Source organism: Trachinotus anak, unplaced genomic scaffold (genome assembly GCF_046630095.1).
Source record: "Trachinotus anak isolate AG129_WGS33_773 ecotype Australia unplaced genomic scaffold, CSIRO_AGI_Tana_v1 ptg000003l, whole genome shotgun sequence".
NCBI lineage: Eukaryota > Metazoa > Chordata > Actinopteri > Carangiformes > Carangidae > Trachinotus > Trachinotus anak.
This window is the reverse complement of record NW_027273854.1, coordinates 6,380,595-6,403,474: the sequence shown is the minus strand read 5'-3', so window position 1 is coordinate 6,403,474 and position 22,880 is coordinate 6,380,595. Positions and strand designations below refer to the sequence as shown.

Below are 22,880 nucleotides of genomic sequence, written 5' to 3'. Positions count from 1 at the left end.
CTGTCTTCCTCTCTATGTCTCTCTGTTGCTTATATCCGTTCCTCCCTCCCTCTCGAGGTAAACAACACTCTTCACTACTGCCCTTGAGCCCCAAAATCCTCCTCTGTCACAGGCTCCACTTTGCCTTCCTGCCATTTCACACACTTCACCCATTCCCAACATCTCTCACTCTTTTCCCGTCAGTTATCTCTCTTTTTCCACCTATCCTACCCAGCCAGGCGCCCGTTATAGGATAGGCCAAGCAAATGGGTACTGTGACAGCAAGTCGTAGAAGCGGTTAGGCAGAATCAGTCATCAGAAGCCAGGAAAGCCAGTTTAAGCCCAGTGGCACACTTAGGCAGCAGGCTCAGCCCAAACCTCCTCCTCTCTCTCTTGCTGTCTCTCGTTCTTTCCTTCCCTAATGCTGTAACGCTGAGTCATAGCTGCCAACCAACACTTCCACAGTGCCAGTCCGAGTGCCAGGACAAACAGCTCTCTTCCTCTCACACTGACTAATGAGGCAAACATGCAAGCACAGCACACACATGAACATGGACACACACACACACACACACACAGACTTACACACCTGTACATGTGAGGGACCCCATGAGGGCTTTATCTCCTGCAACTGTCTACGTTCATGAGTACCACGTAAATACAGAAGCCCACGTGCAATATGTGACCTTCCACTGATCCACAACCTGCACAATGTGATTCAGATGGAAGTGAATAATATAATCCCAATTAGCCCAGTGTCATTCAATAAAACCTTCCAGACAAAAGCAACAATTTGTCTTGGTAACACAGTGGCAGGAAACCACATCACAGGCAAATCTGATATATGAAAGAAAACTTCCACAGGGTCTAATTTCATACATTATGGCTGCAGGATGTTGGCATAACCTACAAAAACTGGAACAAAAAGAAACATCTACTCAGTCCTGAGACAATAAGCATCGTCCTTCACTGGCAACACGCTTGACTTCCTTAAGTCTGTATTGAGGCCAGCCTCAGGGAAACAGGAGGGAGAGACAGAGGGATGTGGGACGCAGGTGTGGAGGATGGAAACGGACATTATGTGACACTGCAATGTACCTGCAGTAAAGACAACTGGACTACTTACCACAAAGTCCTAAAGCTATTTCTTAGATTTAAAGCAGCTCAGTGTATTCTCAGAAGACAGCAATGTAAACGAGGTATGGAAGAATGAAGGATGAGTTTGATATTGTCTTTTTGTTTACAGTGCTGCTGCAATATAGAAACACCGAGCAGAGGTAATAAACTCCGTGCCTTTATCACCGTCCCCCTTCAGTGGATTCATGTTTAAATTACGTACAGGAACACACTCGCCAATATTCTGCCTCACAGTTTCTCACAAAGCCACTGTCAGACACACAAAACCATCTGTCACCCCATAAATTCAGTCTGTGATAAACTAGTCCCCAGGTAACATCTTGGAGGATTCTCCCTTATAAACACATGACATTCACAGAGTGACACCATCACTGCTGGATGAGAAGAGAAGAACATGGAGTCAGGAGAGATGAGTTGTTGATGTATACACAGATGTAGCAGTAAAACTTTAAGAGTCCACAGAATCTATCCAAGATGGCCACCGCCAGGCCTTGTTTGCCCTCTGCAAGCTCCCCAAGCCCTACCTGGTCCCACCAGCCGATGAGCCAGGGCCTGGAGCAGGTCTCACAGAACAGGTCCACTAAGGGCGTCCTGCGCTCTGCCGCCGTCCCACCCCCCTCCAGAACCCCTCCAGCAGCCGCACCGAGGTCCAGCTCTGCCCCTGCCCTCCCCTGCAGGGGGCTGTAGCTGGAGGAGCGGGGCAGCCTGTAGCCCCCTGGTACAGGCGAGGGGCAGGAGGATGGCGCTGGGTCAATGGCCTCCACCACACCCATGTTGAGGGTGACGGGGGGTTTGGGCCGATGGCACAGGCAGGAGGTGCGGTAGTGGAGCGGGGTGGGGGCACTGCAGGTGCCCCAGTGGCATGAGGGCGTCGTCCGGGTGTGTGGGGAGAGGCCACAGCCAGTCAAGCCGGGACACTCCAGAGTGACGGCTGCCCCGAGAGGGGGCGAAGGAACAGGGGAAGGGGTGAGGGTAGGGGCTGCTGGTGCAGACTGTCCTTTCCTACATGCAGCACCCCAAAGCAGGCCACCCAGTCAGTCCAGAGTCAGGCTCCAGCCTTAGTGTGGTCCAAAGATGAGGGTCCCCCTGACGGGCAGACCAGGAGCCCCCTGGATCCGGCTGCTGTGGAGACTACATCTCATCCCATTTGCTGAGCAGACTGACCCAAATCTACAGTCACTGCAGGGTAGAGGTGGATGTGAGCCGAAAGAGGGAAGATGGAGGGAAACAGAGGGGGAGAGGGAGCGAGGGACCGTCTGAAGGGCACAGAGAGGAGTCGATGAGTGGGAATGTAAGAAAGATGTAAACGAAAAAATGATGTTGTGGGAGCTGAGCTGCTTGACAAACAGTAATAAAAAATTTAGATGATGGAGGTGAGAGGAATGGAGAGATGGTGACGGCAGAGCGGAAAGATGACTGTAGTCTCGAATGATGGAGGTAAAGGGAGCTTGGATGACAGCAGGAACATCAGGGAAGGGAAGGGAAGGGGGGGGGGCAGATGATGATAGCAAGAGAAAAACAAGGATGGAGAGGATGAGAGAGAGAAAGAGACAGAGAGGGATGCAGGCAGGCCTGGAGCAGACGGTCAGGCTGAAAGAATCACACCAGAGCTGTGGTCTGGAAAAACACGCTCCCTCTCCCTGCGTCGACTGCCCCTCCCCCCGCGGTACGGATCCAGAGGCCCGGCCCAGTCCCACAACCCGCCTGTGTCCGTCTTACACCGATCCCAGCGACACACAAGTCAGTCAGGCTTCCTCCCGACAGCTCTGTTATCCAGGTCCCCCCCCCTCTCTCTCCCCTGCTCCAAGTCAATCCATGCCTCTGCCGGCCGAGATGCCAGAAGTCTAATCCTGCTTCAGGTTGCCGTTCCTCCTCCGGTGCGCTGCCTCCGCTCCCTGGATGCTGAACACGGCTCCCGCAGCCTAATCAGGCGGTGTGGCTGCAGACGCGTGTGCGTGTGCGTGCGTGCGTGCGTGTGTGTCCGTGTCCGTGTCGGCGCTTGCCTCCGCTCCAAGCCCCAGTGCGCATGCGCGACAAGACAGCATGTACGTCTGTCGCAAATAATGTGTGTGTGTGTGTGTGTGAGGGTGTGAGTGAGAGTGAGAGACTGAGTGGGAACAGTCATGTGTGTACCTCCATGTTGGCACGGTGCGGAGGATTTCTGTGGCTGAGCTGCGGCTGCTGAGAGGCGGCAGCATATTCACAGAGACTCTGTTTACCCCGGGAGACTTCTGTTTGCACACATGTAGACGCGCACAGACACACACACACACACAATGTCCTCCGAGCACTCTCCTTTCATCTCTCCCTCATGTCATCATAAGCCTGACTGACTGTAAACACACAGAACTCCGCCATTAATTGATAATAAGTGCAACACGGGAAGAATTTCTATAATAAAACAAACAAGCACACACGATGCTGTCTCTTTAAGGCTGAACACTATTAAAGGAGCATTGCCTCTATATCATTGGTTGCTGCCCAAACCACATGGCTTGTGGTCAGAGTGGCAAACCAATGACTAAAAGGGAAGGGCAGACCCTGCTGCTGTGCGATAGCAACCAAGGTTACAGCAGAGACATCAGCATCAGGACCCATTCCCCCCTCCCCCTCATGTCCTCCCCACCCACAGACAGTCTCCCTCCCTCCCCTCTCTCTCTCTCTCTCTCTCTCTCTCTCTCTCTCTCTCTGTGTGTGTGTGTGTCTGCATGTCTCCACAAATACAAATGGATGCATACTTGAAGCCTGTCCATGTGCAAACACACAGACATGGAGACGCAGATGATGCAGGATGCATCAAAATCCAATTGAACCTCTCTGCATGCCTTGCAGTTATAAACACAAATGCTTAACCACAGCAACCGATGATGTTTGTCAGTGCGATTTAACAAATGCCATGAAGGATGGTTGACCACATATGTGGTGCAGCCCACATTAATTATTTATCAATACAATTACTACCACAAATAAACCTAGGATACATATATTCTCAAGACAACCCTTTGCAAACTGGAGCTATCGGCAGTAGAAAGAGCAACACATGATTACTTCAGCAGCTGGTTTTCTAAACAATATTATATGAAAACGTGTTTATGATCATAGTGATAGAGGAGGCTGGTCAAGCCAGCTGATGGCTTTCTATTGAGTAACTTTCACACGGTAATCCTGCAGGGTTATGTTTTTATTTTCTTCACCTCAGTAATTTTCCTCGGTGGAGCTGCATTGTTTGTGTTCCCCAAAGAGTGGAAGCTTAAACAGGAAGTTAGCAAAAATGTATTTTGTACACTGAGTGACACAGCTGCAGCCCATGATCATATCCCATCAAGTGGTGAAATATTCTTGTGAACCACGAAACATAAACTTTAGAAGCTCATCACGACGCTTGGCACCGTGTTGAGTTAACCATGAGGTAGAAGTGGAGTGAGTTTGTGTGCGGACATGATGCGCACCTTGTTGGAGGCCATCTCACTGACTGAGCGGTGGGTCTGAATGGTCTCCAGCTGGTCCAGACACCAGTCCAGCTCCTCCAGAGTCTCCCGAGCCATCTGCTGGTATGTCTCCTCTGGGAAGGACGGACACACAAACACACAGACAATATGTAGACCAGCAGCAGAGGAAGAGCACAAACAGTGGCATAAAAGCAGATAATATTCTCCATTTAAAGTGATCTGTCTCATTCTGCAGCTCAGTAATTTGACACTAACTGGACTCAAAATTTAAGAGTTGAGTTTCCAAGTTTCCATCCATCAGCCAAAGAACACAAAAATTATAATCTAAATAGACAACATACAGCTATCTCTCTAAAATTAAATATATAATCACATTAGACAACAATTAAACCTAATTTATTTGTTCTTTATGATGCTGTGACAATGTTTTGATATCTGTCACTTTTCTTAACACAGTTAAATGGACGTGTATTTTAAATTATAACCAGCTGAGTAACACTAAAATGATTAATTAAATTCCAAATCAATCTCACTCTAAAATTGGTTGACAGTTCTTTTAATGTACATACTAAAATAGACGATTCAATCTAAGTCTCATATGAACATGTTTGTTTGTTTTTTTTTAATATCAGAAATGTTTATGAGCACAACAAATCACTGTACAATTTCTGGTGAGGTATGTAAACACAGTAAGACAGCACAAAATTTGAAGTGATTAACAGCTGACTAACAAAAATATAAGTGTAATATATATATATATATATATATATATATATATATATATATATATATATATATATATATATATATATATATATATATATTGACACCCTTTGATTATAAATACATTATATTGAAATATAATGCGTATGGTCAGGAAATACTGATTGTGCCTCAAATATTTGGTTAAAACTAAATAAAAGTGTTGATGTGAGGCCCTCCACTGCTGCAGCATCAAACTCTGAGGGGTGTGTTCAAAGAGCCTTGCAGTGCTGCTTGCCCAACATTTGTCTTCTAACAAAGTAGGTCAAAGCATTTAGTCTGAGTTTCAGTGTAGTAAAAATCTCTGCAGAGCGAAAATGTATTCAAGTTATTCATACATTTACTTTACACATCTACTGTGTGCATGACAAGCTTTATTTTTTCTTAATCCATACATCTGTTGTAGCTTAAGCATTAGAACTATTTAAGAGCTATTAAAATGTGTGCAGTGCGGTTAATTAAACAGTTCCTCAATAATAACCATGTGATGTTCTACAGTCATTTTCATTCCTGATGATGCTTTTGGGGAGTGTGGGAACCTCAGTGTGTCCTTAATGCAGTGTGAGGGGACTGTGGGACACTTTGGACTAAGAGTTTTTAATTAGCTGACAACTTACCAGAGAGTGTAGCTTGGGGAACAGTGGGTTGGCTTGTCACTGGTGACCTCCTGTGGACAAAACACATCCTTACATCAGAAAGAGAACGACACACTGCTGCCCCCTGCTGGGGATCAACACACACTCAGCTATACAGGATGAGGCAACAAAAGGCTTGGCTCACAGAGGGGATATAAATATGTTCACGTATGTTATTCATTTATAGGTCCCTTAAAGGAGACAAATGCAGGAGCATGTTAAAATGTCTTTGAATATTAGATAACGCTGCAATGTGTGAATGTTTTAAAGTCCATAAAGATTCCCCTGCTTCACTTCAAATATTGAAATATCCAAAAATAGCCTAAGACAAAGCCTGAGCTCTTCTCTCCTCTAAAATAGCCTTCACGATTTCATAATTGTGTAGTGACGGAGGCATTCGCAGGGCACAACACTGCATAATTATAGATGCTGATAATTCTGTGGTGCATTGCTTTATATATCATATTGACGTGGAGCTAAAAGCCTGCCAACTCTAGCTCCTTCAGTCTACTGCATTACAAAGGAAAATAATTTTAGTATTATTGACCGTCTGCATCGTCTGGGTACAGAGTCAGGGACATACATCTGAGGCATGGTGTTCTCTACACTCAGTCCTCAGCCAGGGAGCTGGAGAGATGCCAAATAATACAGATCATATTTTCCTTCAGCACAGTCTGATAAGTATAAACCGGTTAATCATGATGGCAAAAGTGTTTCCCCATGGGAGCAAGGGGAAGGAGACATCAGCAAACACACACTGCAAACAAAGCAGGCAGTCGTGACGAGTGTAAGTGGGGGGGAAGGGGTGTCTGACAGCATGATACTGACTTGTTAGTGGGTGTTGTGACATTGGCGAGGATGGTGAAGTTGCTTCTTACAGTTCGTAGGCTGGCCAACACCTGGGGGATGGATGGACAGCGTAGGAGGGAAAGAAGGAGGAGGGAAAGAAGGAAGAGGGAAGGAGGGAGAGAGAGTGTGTGTGTGGGGGGGGGGGGGGGGGGGGGGGACAAGTTCACTGCACTAATTAGCCACAATTTCTAGTCATTTACAGCAATTAAACATGGCAGACGAGGTCCACGAGGGAAACATACCTGAGCAAAAGGGGTGACGATCATGTCTTCGGCGTGTCTGCAGGGCGAAAGATGGAGAGGAATAAAAACAGTGGAGAATGAGATGAATGTGAGTGGTTTCAGCAGCTGAGGCGCTCAATATTAATGTTTATATGAGAGGCTGTATCTGAGAGCTGGGTGTTTACAAAGACCTATGTGGGTCTAAACAGAGAAATCATCCAGAAACACACTAATGGAAGGTTTTGGGTGGTTTAAACTTACCGAAAGACAAGCCAGGAAACAGAGCACAACAGTTAATGTTAAGAGGATTCATCATGATTTCATTAGCATAATGCCTGCATAATTACAATCACAACCATTGCTGCGTTGATTGTGATAATGTGCAGTCACGGTGTGTGTGTGTGTGTGTGAGAGAGAGAAAGAGAGAGAGAGAGAGAGAGAGAGAGAGAGATAGAGGACACTGTGGGTTTAAAAAACATGTTTCAGCTCTGTCTGCCACGTGATGGATCCAGGATGATGGCTTCATGCTTACCCCTCACTGTTGATGGAGGAGTTGCGTGACATGGTTTTGGGGGACGTGTCGTAGTCCGAGTCCGAGCGGTACAGGAAGGACTCCCTGCGCTGACTCTGGGGGAAAGAAGGGTGAAGCACCAACCCAGGACTCGCCTGCGAATCCATGGGACTGCGGCCTGGCGAGGGACCATTCTCTGAGTCGAAGCTGAGGGGTTGAGGAGACAGGGAGGAGACTGGGTTTACATGAGTTACATTTCATTTAGGTGTGTGTTCGGCTGCTGCTCCCATCTGATAGTGACACCAAAAAAGTAGCAAGATGAGCCTCAACACCCAAAACACAAGCCATTCACACCATCCTCCTTTGCTATGTCAAATGTCTGAGAGGGGAAGTTGAAGAAAGAGAGATGTGACACCCGCTGCAGCATTGAACCCGTGCAGCTGTGACTCCGCAGTGCCGCTGGATTGGCAGACTGCCACCAGGCTGCCCTGAGAAATACACATTACTGACAAATCATATTTTAGAGTGAGTTGTGTTAAAGTGAGCAAATGAACCACATCAACCCCAGCTTCTCTCTGGGCCAAAGCTGTCTGTCTGAAGCCGAAAGTGATTGAGATTTTTGATTTGGATTGAGATCTCTGTAAGAATATTACGACTGCTTTATTCATCACCAAGAAACATCTTCACCGACAAGAAAAAAGAGAGGAGGTGGATGTTAGCATCCAAACAGAGGCACATTTGGACATTTGCAGGACTCTAAATCAATGTCTGTCTTCTCCTTTCAGTTTGGAGTGAAACACAGCATCTGTCCATGCAGCATCAGGCCAGCACATTGCTGATTAACATTAAACCTGAAACACAAGGCAGAAACTAATCTGCCAGATCCACTCAAAGTCGAGCTTAGCCAAAGGGTACACGGCAACACGCGTCTCCAGTTACACTCGTCTCTCTCTCACCAACACCTGCAGTCAGGAAGCCTTTATTCTCCAGCAGCCCTCAGTAAAAAAACTACCTCAGACCAACTGTTTTCTGGGATGAAAGAAAGATTTGATCTTGCAGCCAAGAAATGAATTCACGGTTGATTGAACAGGGGCTTAGAGTTATATTTTGTGAATTTTGTAGCAACGGTACAGACAGATACCAATTTATCTGACAATATCTGTGAAATGTATATACTACTTAAACTGTTGTTAGGTTTGTTCTTCACTAAATCAGCTACAAGACTTCCATGCATGATAATATTAATATATAATAGTGGCTTTCAGGCTGCAGTCATATGTTGGGATGACAAGGACAGAGAGGGAAGCAGATTGCAGTGTAGCTACAGCATCTATTTTTAATGTAGTAGAACTTTTATCTCCACAACACCTCCCCACTCCTCCCAAACTTCTCAAACTTTTGTTGTCAACACAGCTGTGAACACCTTTCAGTTTCATTTCTAAAATTAAGCTTGAAGAATGATATTTTTAGATTTAACTTCTAAATTGGCCAATTAGGAGCCACTCCTCTCCTCCAGCAGGCTTTGTGACTATGGTTACAGATCACATTATCATTAAACAAGTTTCCTCAGAAATGAAAAACACATCAAAAATGCCAGGGAGACCCTCTACAGGCTGCACAAGTTAATCCTTGTTTTGTTTTTTTTCTTTTCTTTTTTTTCTGCAAACTTTGAGACTAATTATGAGACTCCTACTTTGTGAAATGAGCGCTTCCCCAAATCTCATCCATCTGGCAATGTTTATTACAGCATGTGCGTGGAATAATTCACTCTGAAATCCTCTTTAGTGAGTGGCATGAAAGTCACATTGCACAAATACTCACACCTCATCTGAAGTGATGCAGACCCACCATGTGATATACATATATATATGTAAACTGGGCCAAATGATAGGTCAATGGCTTGGATGCAGAACTGTACCTGCAAATACAGTGAGATGAACGGCCGTGATCCTGAATACTGCGGTTTAGTTTCATACGTCGAAACAGAGCAGAGCCCCCGTGTCCTCGAAACTGATCGACTGGTGACAGGGGTGAGGTGAGAGAGGTTGCAGGAGGTGGACCCTCAGGACTCTCCCACAACCTCAGCTGTCGTGTCAGCTTCCTCTGACTCATCGCTGCCAGCTCTGGCCCCTCTGGAGCCGACCAGTTAAAGAAAACTCCCCCAGCCTCCACTTGAAACTGTCTCTCTCTCTCTCTGTATGGCTGTCTCCCTCCCACGCAGTTCCCCCCTCATGTACTTCTTAGTATGTCGACTCACGTCTCAGGCAGACAGAATCGCAGCACCTGCCGTGCGTGGTGCAAACTGTCCTCAGTCCGGAGCAGGATCTAATAACAAGGCCTGATCCTCCCTTTAGTCCTGCTCGCCCACATGTCTCATGCCAGGGCAGTCAAAGTGCATCAACATGCACATCCAGCGCTGTGATCCTCAGGCCATGGATGCTTAAACTCTGGCCCCCCACCCACCCACCCCCTTCTTGCATTCTCAGCTTGTTCCCTGGATTTCTGCAGCTCTTCTTAATCCTTGCCGGTGCAGGTTTGTTTGAGGTTGGTCTGCTCCACAGCACTGACAGCCTCACAAAGGAGAACTCTTCTGATGTTTCACTACCTCAGCTCTGTTTGAGGGGGCGGGCCCAAGCCGGGCCTCTGTCGCTGTCCGGGCTCCAGGTTGCTGCCTCACATTCACAACCCTCCTGACACCTGACACACACACAAAAAAAAAAAAAAACAACCAAGAGGCCTGTGGTGTCCTCTGTCAGTTTCCTAATTAGCCAGCCTTTTGCCCTTCATGTTGTATGTGTTGCTGCTTCTCTCCTGCACCTCCCTACTGCAAGCACGTAGTCTCACTTTCCTTATCTCTCAGCTCACAGTTCCTCTACAGCAACAGGAAGGCTAATCACTAAGAGTAACAGACCACAGGCACTAAAATACAGCAACACACAGAGTTAGTGTGATGAGAATTCGAAGAGATGATAGAGAACAACCCAGAAAAAGGAGGAGAAAAGAGAGAGAGAGAGAGAGAGAGAGAAAGGCGCAAAAGGCTTGACTCATACCCCCCTGTAAATATTTACACGTTCTACTGAAGAGCGTGCAAGGTTTGCGCCCAAAATATTTTGTATTTTGACATCAACAGCCTTGCTCACCAACAGCACTTTCCATGGCCTTTAGATGTGAACAGACACAGTGCTACCTTAATATTCTCCACGAGCAACAATTAGACCATGAAATAGCTTTCAACCGAGGTGCATTAGGTCAACCACAACTAATTCAGCAGTGACACTGTAGACAGCAGTGTAAGGGGGGGTTCTAACACTCTGCAACTCAAAAGAACAAAAAAAAAAAAAAAAGAGAAAGAAAAAAACAAACATGTTACTGGCATGTTTATAAAAACTATGTTGGAGGCATCCAATCGATCAATCAGTAAAGTTTATGGCTCACCATGCAGCATGGTCCCAATCCGCTTTACAGCTGAAGAGAATGCATGGTACACAACAGACAGAAAGCAAACAAAATATTAAAACACTGAAATTAAAACAACCACATTAAAACATCTATTGAGGCACTGCAGGCGTCCGGTTTGCTGTTTTCTTAGGTGTTATTTATTACTTTCATAACAGGAGGTATTGATTAATAGCTCTGTAACAACCTCATTAACCCTGGAATTGCCAAAATGGCATGTTGAAACAACACTGTGGCAAGTGTGGCAATTTCCTTCGTGGAGAGAAGGAAATGAGCGAGGAGCAAGTTATGAGAATTTCTCAGTCGCAAATTACAAAGCAAGGCTGACTGTATGAACTGTACTGACTAATACTCCAGGATAACATTTGTGACTGAGAAATTAAACCATGTTATTACAGAGAGTTTTTTTTATTCATGAAATACAGTTTTTTTTTTCCTTTTAAATGAAAAGGTGCCAAACAGCATTAGAAAATGGGAGAATGTGTAGATGTCTGTTTTTTTCTTATTAAGATGCTTTTTAAAATAATGGTTAACACATTCCAGGCCAGTGTTTCACAGGTAATTAAGACAAGCGCCTTGAATCAGAGGTTCCCAACCTGTGGGCTGGGGTACACTTGTGGGCCACGAAGGTATTGCAAGTGGGCCAACAAGTCATTTGCATACAAATAATGTTTTTAATATTATAATGTTTTTAATATTTAAAGTGAAATGAGATTTTAATTTAATTTGAATATTTAAACACTCCTTTTATTGTCTTTTTTTTTCTCACTAAGGCCTATCACTGTGTTATGAGCTTTTATGTTGTCGACGGCCGGACCACATTCTATACTTGTTTGTTATCTCAGTCTGATTGCGTGCTAATGGCAAAAACTGGAATATTAAAAAAGATATCTGGTTAGCAACAGGAAAAATTAAAAGGAAAGAGAGTCAAGAGGTGAATAAACAAGTGACCCCCCCCCCCCCCCCCCCCCAACTCTTGAGACTTGAGATTTTCAAGTGGACCATGAGTTGGAAAAAGTTGTCCTTAAATTAAAATTTCTGGTCCTTCAATGTGTATTTTGATTAAGTTGAATTTGTAATTTCTGCTTGTCTCAGTGGAAAACTCACTCCAAACACTATTTGTTTTCGTCAGCGGGGCTAACCTTTCCTCTGTGTTTGGAACACAGATTGGACATGTTAAATTGTGTGTGCGTGTGTGTGTGTGTGTGTGTGTGTGTGTGTGTGTGTGTGTTTGTGTAGGCACAAAAATATTCACAATCTGAATACACCCTCTGCACCACATACCAAACAAGAGCTCAAATGAGACGACTTGTGAATAGCATCTGTTTTTTTTTCTTCAGCTTTTTTTCTGCAAGAGCACCTAGCTAAAAAAAAAAAAAAAAAAATAGGAAGGAAAAGAAAAAGCGAAACCTGCTGCATGAATTCAATGTTCCACCTTTCAGCAAGCAGCTTAAAGCCTGAGCACTGCAAAGAAAAACACAGTGAAGATAAGATGCCCTGTCAAGCTGTTTCCCCCTCTGCTCTTGCCTCTTCCACATACAGTAGTTTACCCTCCCCTCTGAGTCTTTTCCTCCCTTCTCTTCCTGGTTGAAAGTAGTTTGTTTATGATGCACCGGGAACGGATGGTGGAGCTCGTCTTGGAAAGTCACCAAAGAAGAGGCCTCACGTGCAGCCTGTTTGAACAGTGCTGTTCAAAGACAGACTCTGGGAAAATGTCAAGAATTGTAATTCACATGACAGTTACTATTGTAATCTCTGGAGAGCTGATGAAGAGACAATTATTCTATCTCTTATTAAATACAGAGTCCCAGCTTAATAATGGCTGGTGAAACCTCTCAAAGTGACTCATGCATACACGTGGACGCACACACACACACACGCACACGCACGCATGGGCAAAAACACACCCCCATGTTGCACTTAAGCTCACACACAGATGAGCATTAATGCCAAAGCTCTTTTGTTTTCACTCAAACACTATAAAAAGGCAAACTAGATGCATGTACACACACACACACACACACACACACACACACACACACACACACACACACACACACACACTGTAAACAGGGTGATTACAAGCCGAGGCAGTGGGCAGCTTTCTTGATTTCATTATGTGAAAGCAGTGTCCCCGGAGTGTATCGCTGCGGACAATGACATGATGATCAGAGGTTTCAGAGGGGAAGGGGATTTGTGCCAGCTGAGTGACTCCTTCTTCAGGAAGATAACAAACCGAGAGGAGCACATTAAAGCTCCCATGTAGCCCTGCTACCTGAACCGCCTCAGTCTGTTAGCTCACATGTGCCCTGCTGATGCATGCCGGGGACAAACCTACGGTAATGGATACGTTAACAACGACACTCTGATTCATTTTGCATGACTGAGAGACGTGGTCGCTCACATGGAAAATGTAATGCCCATTTATCGCATGTGCAGTGGCTGTGTAACATCTAGCTGACTTGTATTGTGGTTGGGGAAACCCTGTGCACAGGTATTGCTTTAGTTACAGCTTTTGGTTATTAAATTAACACTGTACTTCTTCTTACAGAGTATTCTTGCGTGCCGAATAAGCCGGGAAAATTAGACTGTTCTGCAGCAGCACTTCATTTTCTCTCTTCTCTGCACACATTCTTGCAACAAAAGAGAGAGCTTGATTTCATATTATTAATATGGCAGGCTTCAAAGGGCTTGGGAGCCCCGTGTCGGTGCAGCGATTAGTTTAATTAAACCTGCAAGTCTGTATGAGAGTATAGAGGAGATTTACATACATCCCCTCCATTGACCCTCTCTTGCCATCGATTATTCATTAACAGTCATCACGGCGAAGCCCGTGGCTGGGGAAGGCTGCTGCCACATCAGCGTTTTCCCAACAGTCTGGTTGGTGTCAGCTCTCCTTTCCCTCCATCACACTGCACGCTGGCATTAATCAGGCTTCTCTGAGGGGATGAGCCAATGCTCATTCATTTAAGCAACTTAAAAAAAAAAACTCCCACTAAATCCCCCCTCCTCCCCCCTTTTCTTCATTCTCTTCAGTTCAGTAAGTTAATGATTAACCTGCCTGTGTCCATCACCCTCTCTCCCCACGATACACACACACACGCATGTGCGCGCACACACAGTCCATACTTTCAGCCTCAGTGGAGAAGGACAGTCATTTCCTGCCCCCGCTTCCTCCTCTGCCAAGCAGGCACAGATGCTTATTTCCACGTGCAATTTCACTCCCCCCCCACCCCCCACCCCCCACTACACCACCCACCCATGAGCTGTGCCTCACCCAGGCATTTAGCACCTGGCTGATTGCTACCAGTGTGGGGGTGGCATTGAGGGGAGTTGAAGGGAAGAGGAGCGGGGACTTGCAAATTGGGAAAAGGGTGCTACTTTTATAGGCTGACCATATAATCACAGCTTTAGTCTATGGCTGCAGTTGAATCATCTATTGAACACATTAAAGCTGTTTTATTGTGAAGCACTCTCAGGGAGGCTGAGGCATGCTTTTAGGGCAACATGCCCGTAACTGACGCATCTCGAATGACATGTCCAGAGAAGGCTTGCCATCTCCACTTGCCTCAGCCTGCCCTTTGTGCCTCTCAGGCAATGACAAGAGAGGAAGAAAGACAGAGGCATGCTCAAGTCGTGCTTCCATTTTAATGTCGACATTTACAGTACAGTGCACAAAAAGCAGAAGACAGTGATGTGCAGAGCAGTTCTCTTCAGCGTCCCGAATCACTGGAATCAGTTCATTAGAAAGAATCAAAAGAATCGTTCAAAAGAATCGTTCAGAAGAATCGTTGCATGACTGGAGCGCTGTCTGCGTGCATCCCCTCACTGAAATGAAACAGTGTATATTCATCATGAGCCCCGGCCTCTGGGAACCGGAAGTGTTGTGGCTTTGACAAATATGCCAGAAAGTCTATTTATAGTTCTTGATCCTTTAAAAGATTCTTCACTGAATGCTGGAGATGACGCAGGTTTTTAAAGACTTTTTTAACTGATCTACAGTTTGACATTATCCTTGAACTTGTGGGGCCTGATTCTGGCAGTTTGAGCCGCTGAGGCTCTCGTCTCCACGCTCTCCTCTCATACAGACTAGCCTAACATCTTAAGTTTGTGTTTATTGGGGAAGTCTGTTAAAACAACAGCTCATGTGGAGCCACTGATTATCTTGTGCTAACTCCCGGCTACATTAGCCGTTAGCTTGGAGAGAGGCATGACCTCCATGTGAGCGTATCCCTGCGAATGAATCAGTGACTTGAAATGAACAGATCGGTTCAGGGAGGGATTCAGTTCAGTTTGTTCACCCAAATGATTCGTTCGTGGAAGACCTGAGACTAGCAGAATACTGGCGCCACGCCACATGGGCAAAGAGAGGGCATCTGGCAACTGGAGCTGCACAGAGCTAGGATGAGCATAAAGCACTGGCATACATGGGGGAGGAGAAAATACAAGACAGGACACAGGAGCAGGAATAAACAGTTGTGGGCTATGAGAAGACGGAGACAAGCCACATATTGAAATCTGATCCGTTATTGCCAATTTAATGTAATTAGATGAAATTTCTAGTTATCACAGCCACAACCATTTCAGACCTTATAATCATGTATTCAAGCTTTGTGACTTCTTGTGACCTGGCAGCTGAATGCTCATTAAATTTATCAAATTATGTGAATTAAGAAACATCATTATCTTATTAGCATACTTCCCAGCACACATTGTATTGGCGTTAGCGCTCTCCGGAAAGCCCTTCTTTATCCAGTTTGAATACAGTTGCGTGATAGGAGGTTGTTATGAGTCTCTTCATGCATGTATCTAAGATGAGTCAGATATTTTCTCAGATAAAAATGAAAACAATGCTAACCCTGATGAAAATTCAAATCCACTTCAGCCCCTACCCCCACATTCTCAGTTTATAAGTCACCACAGCGGCAGAGAGATCCACATTTCAGGATTAATAACGGACTGAATCTGGCTATGCACAATATGTGCATGGAATATTACAACCTTGAGTCCATCATTACTGAAAGGACTAGAGGACTAATGCAACTGGAAAGAAAATCTGATTTGAAACTCTGAAATGACTGAGCAGTTGCTCGCTGCTTTTAATAGCTTCGGTTTATCTTTAGTTCATGAATCTTACATTAAAACAACTAATGAACAAACAGAACAAGCAGCTCCTGTAATTGATCAGTTAACACTGAATGTAAATGCAGCCTGGTCATTTATATTTTTAGGTCAAAATAATATTTTCACAGTGCAGTGGTCCTGACATCCCTCAGCCCTGCCCTGTCCACTACCCCTCCCCTGTTTGCTCCAGGCGTAGCTTCTCCCACCCGTCCAGCTCTCAGCTGCGCCATGGTCAGATCACAGAGCCGGAGATTACAGCAGATTATCCTGCCCACAGGATCACCAACCCAGCTCCGGGCGGCCGAACACAGAGAGTGTTGAAGTGTAGGACGGCTTTCAGGAAGAACCCACAGGGACTGGCCACAGTTGCACACCTGGCAAATGCCACAGGAAGGGGATTTATTTTATGTGCTACACTAGACAGGATAATCAGCAACAGGCCCTCCACATTGTGAAAGGACAGCCCTCTTAATCTATTAATGCACTGCACAAAATAAATTCTGCCCGGATTGATTCCTTCACATTAGACACACAAAGCTCGTAGGGCAGTGTTTTCTTTCACCTGAGGAATTTTGGCTCTGTTGTTGCCGTGTGGATTATCTTACACTCTGTAATCTTCGAAACCAACCACATCGCCATCAGCAGATCTCTGAACTCGCAGGTGTGTCTCCTCAGGTGGAGACTGATTCATTCTGTCACGGTTGTGTCTGCTTCACAAGTTGCTTGACTTTCAGATCTGTTTAGACGCGACTTTGTGATATGACCTATCTGTGAAGATACATTATTTTGTTTTGCTGATTCTGTACTCCAGCACATTAGATCTGATCTGAAACCTAAAATGCTGAGGTCATATATAAACATTGACATCAGATGAATGGCAAAGGTCCGTCCAACCCAAATTTTACAGGAGGTAAATCAACAAGTTAAAATAAATAGTCATCACATTTCATATTTGGTTGCGGTCTTAACATTCACACACTTGGTATGTTCCCTGGTAATGCTCTGCCAGGCTTGTACTGCAGCCATCTTCCCATTTCTGGTTGTTTTGTGGCCCTTTTGCCTTCAGTCTGGTCTTCAGGAAGTGAAACACATGCTCAGTTGGACTAAGGTCAGTTGACTGACTTGGACAGAATATTTCACTGGTTAGCCATGAAAAAAAAACTTGGTTGGTATGTTTGCTTCTGCAGCATAAATTAGAAACACAGGGCGACAAAGTCAGCATAGCTCGACAGGACAGTTGTTTTAATTTTCATTTCAACTCTCTATGTCCTTGTTTTCATCCATCCCTATTCCTGTCTCTCTCATTATGTCTCCTCTCTCTGGCCATATGCAAAATGACTAATTACAGCTGAGTGGCAGAAACCCATTTTTATCCCACTTCTCCCTCCTCTCTTCACTCTTCATCCTTCTTTCTTCACGGTGCGTCCTATACTTTCATATGCAAATCTCTTTTGTGACCCTGGAGGCTTTTTAGTGTGGAAGGTAAGTATTTAAGAATCGTGACTCCCTACACCCAGCTCTTTTTATAAACCAGCCTTCTGATTCCAAAACATCAGGGAAGCTACCAGAGGAACTGTTTGTTTTATGAGCATTGTTCCTCTCAACAAGCACCTTGTAGATTTGTGTTACCGGAGCGTTGTGGTATTTCTCCTCCTCTCTGCTGTTGTGGAGACTGAGGCAGGGCTAAACAGATGGATCAGCTGACATAGAGAACCATCCTGAGAGATGACAGATGGAGCGACGTGTTCACTTGGTGCTCTGTTTAGTTTCCTGCCACTCGCATCCAGATAAATTAGGAGTTGAGAGACAAACTCCTCGGCGTGGAAACTGCTCTGCAGCAGCAAGAGCAATAAAATGATATTGATTTGCTTTTGATGTTTAATGGAGTTTCTCAGAGGGGAGATGCTAGCAATGGGGGGGGGGGGGGGGGGGTGCAATGGAAAGAAGGAATGGGGGTCTAGATAAAAGCGGCATCCGACTCAATCCTGTTTAATGACATAGATTTTAACTGCAGTGACCAGCATTCCTAGAAAGTGGAAGAGCGCACTTCAAAACCCAATTAGTACAGAGACGATGAGAAAAGAAATGGGCTGAAAGATGCTGGAAATGCAATGGAGCTGGACTGTGGAAAGTAGTGATATCATCTGTCTGTACTATACCACCAAATCCATAAACCTCTCTCCCCATGCTGGGTGCCCCCCCCTCCCCTCACCAAACAAGCCCACACAAGGAGTGGTATTTTTAGTGCATCAGCCTATCTCTGAGATGGAGTGCGTAACTCCCTCTCTGCAGGCTGGGGCTGCTGGGCCTCTTTTATTTTAATCCAGACTGGAGAGAGATGAAGAGAGAGAGCAAGAGAGAGAGAGGGAGAGAGAAGTGTGAGTCATCCAGAGCTACCTTTGTGTCACCGTGGCTCTGTTCCTCCTCACCATCTCACTATCTTTCTCTCCATCTTTTTCTCCATCTGTCTTTCCCCTCAGTCTACCACTCTTGGCTAATGTACAAGTCAGTCTATCTATCTATCTATCTATCTATCTATCTATCTATCTATCTATCTATCTATCTATCTATCTATCTATTAATCTCTCTCTCGTGTTTTCTTGGTCTCAAAATCCCCATATCCCTTCTGTAATTTCAAATTATGTCATATTTAATCCAATCTGCAAGTGAAATGCGAACTAATAAGCAATCTTGGCATCCAGTTCGTCACGCATATTCCCCTCCACAAAAACGGTTGGCTGCGTATTACCCTGGAATGATAGATAATTACTGATATAATGTGGTACAAAAACAAATGCTGGGCAGGATGCACAGCAGAGTGAGAAAGCACACAAGGTTGATTTGAACATGCAGTGAAATGGTCCATTTAGCTTGATGCTCTGTATTGTCATGCATTCATGGCGTGGCTGAACAAAAGCGAGGGCACCAATGATCTGTTTCTCTCCCGTTGGTCTCTGCTGTATTGTCCCTCATGTACGAACCTATGGCCGTGCTGCAAGTAGCTGATCTAAAAAGAAAATGCAGTCAAAAAGAAGCTCCAGATGATGAGTGCCACCAGGAAAACTATAGGAATATGCAATAAGTGATATGAAGCCACTGAAACAAGCCTTGTACGCAACATTGACAGATTAACACCTTCAAAGTTGATAATGCAAACATAATAGCTGTTAGCATGTGACCTGTAAGTCACACTCCTTTTAGTTTTTGGTGTCCTTTGACCCCTGAGAGAAATATTTAACTCTTGACCCACTAAACGCTCCATTATGTTCCAACAAAAACAAAATATGCCGCTGATCCAGAGCGACACACACAAGCATTTTCTGATCTGATGCTACTATCAGCAAGACAGCACAGGCATTAAAAATAAACTTCTGACCTTACAACACTGTGGATCAGGCACTAAAACTTCTTGTGTAGGGAGAGATCACTCACTGTTGGTGAGGTTACAGTAGTAACTACATGGTTAATGTGAGGGAATGACTGAGGTCACGGTTAAAAGAGACCAACATTGCAAACTGATGGTTAAAATGTTCAAGTCTGACATTTTTGTTAACCCATGCATCCACCGTGATCGCCTTCCTCTGTGGACTTTGTGGCTTTTAGAGTTTTTTCTCTGAACGGCCAAAAAATGATGCTATGAGAGTGAAGTGGAAAACCAAAACAATGAGATGCTATAAAGCCTATCTGAGCTGCACCAGTGGTAATTCTCTGTGGGTTCATCACACAGCCACTGTCACATCACACAGACTCATTTGATCCAACAACAACCATAAATTACAACTGCTTTAAATTAGCCTATTGTTCGTAACACTTTTTTATGCACGCTGTGCATTTATATCATTAAGAATTATACTCTGAAAAAGATGAATAAAATCATCAGTTTTGCCAAATCAAAAGCTCAGTATTTCATGTTCAGGCAAATTACATCCTTGGAGATAAAATATACCATAAATTTAACAAGGACAATTAGCAAAACGGTACTCCAATTATAGTGCTGTTATAATAGGCGTTAATCATGTTAGTAAGAGAACAATAAGAAACTCATCAGTGTGATTATCCTAGATAGCAGCTCAATACCATTAGAGAGGAAAAGACAGAATTATTTGTGTGGATTAATTTGTCCTGTTTCTGAACTCAAGGCCTGTCTTGCAGCAGGGCTGTCTGATGATCTGTCTCTCATTTTTATTCTTATGTCATTCACTGTGCTGTCGACCTTCAAAATTCCCAATTTTTGTTGAGTATGAGCACTGTAATTTTAGATGTCAAAAATTTTCTCCAATTCAGAGGCGCCCTGTCTGTCTCTGCTTCTTCTTCTCCTCACATCACATCACGCCAGAAAGTTTGAACTTTTCAGCATCTGTCTGACTCTGTTCTGTCACTAGTGGCCCAAGCTGACAAAAAGTCACCTGTCCTGTCGACTCAACGGTTCTTCTCTCTTGTCTGAATCTGGTCAAAGGTGGCTGGAAAGGTTGGTGCACTGAGGATGCTAAATAAAAGCTAGAGGATATGCAAACAAAACTGTAAAAGATGGAAAAGATATAAAAGCAAAGAGGCTCCGCTCCGACCTGCTGTCTTCCTTTTTCTGGTGAATATGTTCTGTGATGAGTCTTAAAGGTGCAGATAAGATGTTGATAATGTTAAACTCACTGCTAATGGGAACAGAAACTGGAGACGAATAAGAGATATATTTATCAGCTGAGAATCGAGTGAACCTAGGGAGCCAAGCGCTCCCTAACTTGATGGTATAATGATGGAGGAAGAAGCTGTGATTGGGTAATGAGGCCTCGGCGTCGTGGTAGGAAAACGCAGTCAGAGTCTAGCAGATCATTCCAAAACGCCACAGTAAGGGCTGCGAGAATCAGCAGTATGTCCAGACAGAATGCACGTCTCCCACTCTGCATGTCCCCAGACACTTACCGTCTCACAAAAGCATTCGCACGTGCACTCGCTCACACACAAGACGTTCGGCCACAATAGCTGTACCGGTACTGTGCTCTGTCTGCCTTTCACAGTTCAGGATTCAACAGAGGCAATGCACGAGCTGTGTGTGCGCTGCGGTTAACTATCACTTTTCCACTGGCAGCAACAGACACATGCCTAACATGGAAACTACTGGAAAGCCAGGAAGCAGAGTGGGGGAATTCACAGTGATTTAAAGCCAGTGGACAGAACTTCGTGCAGGAACAATTTTATGGTGACAAATGCTTTACCATCACGATGAACACATCTTTAGGAGATGTGCCATGCCCTGCGGCGTGCAAAATGAGGACATTACACACATACACGCACACATTTAAAAGCATGTAAACACACACTGACACACTGATGCCCAACAAAATGTTCTTACATAGACTCTGTCTAGCACGCAGAAGCAGCCACACTCAATATCTTTCTTATACATATTGCAACGCGGAATGAAAACTGAAATAAAGCTCAATAAAACACTGGGAGCTGAGGCTGGTTTGGTTTAATCTCATTACACTGGGAGCCCGAGGCTTCTCTCCCCCTATTTATAGCACCCTCAGAGAGAGAGGAAGGCTGGCGTTCATGTACACAACATCACTGGCCCGTGCATCCGTGGCTGTGAGCGGCAAGGGACTCGACCAATCGCAGACAGGTCTTGCATCAAATTTGATGTGACAAAATACACAATTGCCAGTGATCTGTGAAGACAACCGCCCTCGTTCTGTATTCTCCAGACACATGCCCGCGTTCTCATTTGCCACGTTTACCTTCTGTTCCTCTCCGCTCTCCTTATCTTCACACCTTCTCCCTGGTGTCGGTTTCCCTCGTTCCACCTGTTTGATGCAAAGAAATGGGCTCAGGGGTTGTCTTATATTAAAGCAGGCTGCGTCTGTGTGCAAGGGGAGCACCCACTTCTTTTTCCTTCCTCTTCTGCTGCTGTTGCCGCAGCTGCAATTACACCAGAATCTTTCACTAGTATTTCCTGGCACTTAAACTGAGAGTGAGGATGAAAATTCTTGTGTTGATTGAGCTGATTTCGGCTTCTTTCCAGCCTGTGTCTCTCGACTACGCTGATGCAAACACACATGAGGATTAGGTATCCTTGCTCAGGGACACTTTGAAACTTTTACTGGGCACTGATAGTGCTGTGGATTGCACAAGAAGCCTTTCAAGTTCTTCCTAAAAAAAAAATGGCAGCAACAAAAAAGAGACGCTTAGGGAAGAAAGCTGCATGGAGTAAGAAAAAACTCAACTCTGAAGGAAAACTCTCACAACAATACTTCCAGTCCACACAAGTAATCACACAATAACCCCCTTGATACACACACATGCACACAAGAAGAAAGGAAGAGAGAGAACCTAAACTGAAGCCTCACTGTTGTTAATTACTTTGCTTTTGTTAGGGGTAAAATACACCTCCCAGCCTGCATCAGCATCATTAGAAATCTCATCCAGTCAGAGTTTAATGGAGGATGTTACTGAAAGACTCCTGCTGTGGGCTTGGCCCAAGAAAAAAAAAAATGCAATCTTCAAAAAAAAAACAGATCTCAAACTGAAAAGTAGAGCATCAAATGAAAATACCATCCTGAACCCTCGGGCCACGCTCTTTTTTCTCCCCTCTCTGCCCTCCAACAGCCTGGATGTTGAGTGTTAATGTGTGAACATGAACATGACCTACAAGAAACAGGCTCACTGCTCTGACAAGATGGGTTACGCTCACGGTCTGATGCAGCAGAGGTCAGGAGCCCAAACAGAGGTGTGCATCAGCCTGTGTACAACACCTTTGGTCAGC

General features: G+C 44.9%; 1 protein-coding gene across 3 annotated transcripts in view; it reads right to left on the bottom strand.

Moving 5' to 3' along the window:
- Positions 1-22,880, bottom strand: part of pde4a (phosphodiesterase 4A, cAMP-specific) — a 41,377-nt gene that overhangs the window by 8,974 nt on the left and 9,523 nt on the right. Inside the window, exons 1-6 of one of the 3 annotated variants that reach the window (XM_071469801.1) lie at positions 9,462-10,492; positions 7,565-7,750; positions 7,054-7,090; positions 6,791-6,861; positions 5,945-5,994; positions 4,566-4,678 (exon numbers count right to left, since the gene is read on the bottom strand). In XM_071469801.1, coding sequence (XP_071325902.1) covers positions 4,566-4,678; positions 5,945-5,994; positions 6,791-6,861; positions 7,054-7,090; positions 7,565-7,750; positions 9,462-9,655 — 651 coding nt within the window. In that variant the 5' untranslated portion in view covers positions 9,656-10,492. Of the gene's footprint in view, positions 1-1,640; positions 3,615-4,565; positions 4,679-5,944; positions 5,995-6,790; positions 6,862-7,053; positions 7,091-7,564; positions 7,751-9,461; positions 10,493-22,880 lie in introns of those variants that run through there. The other 2 variants (XM_071469792.1, XM_071469810.1) reach the window with 2 other exon arrangements.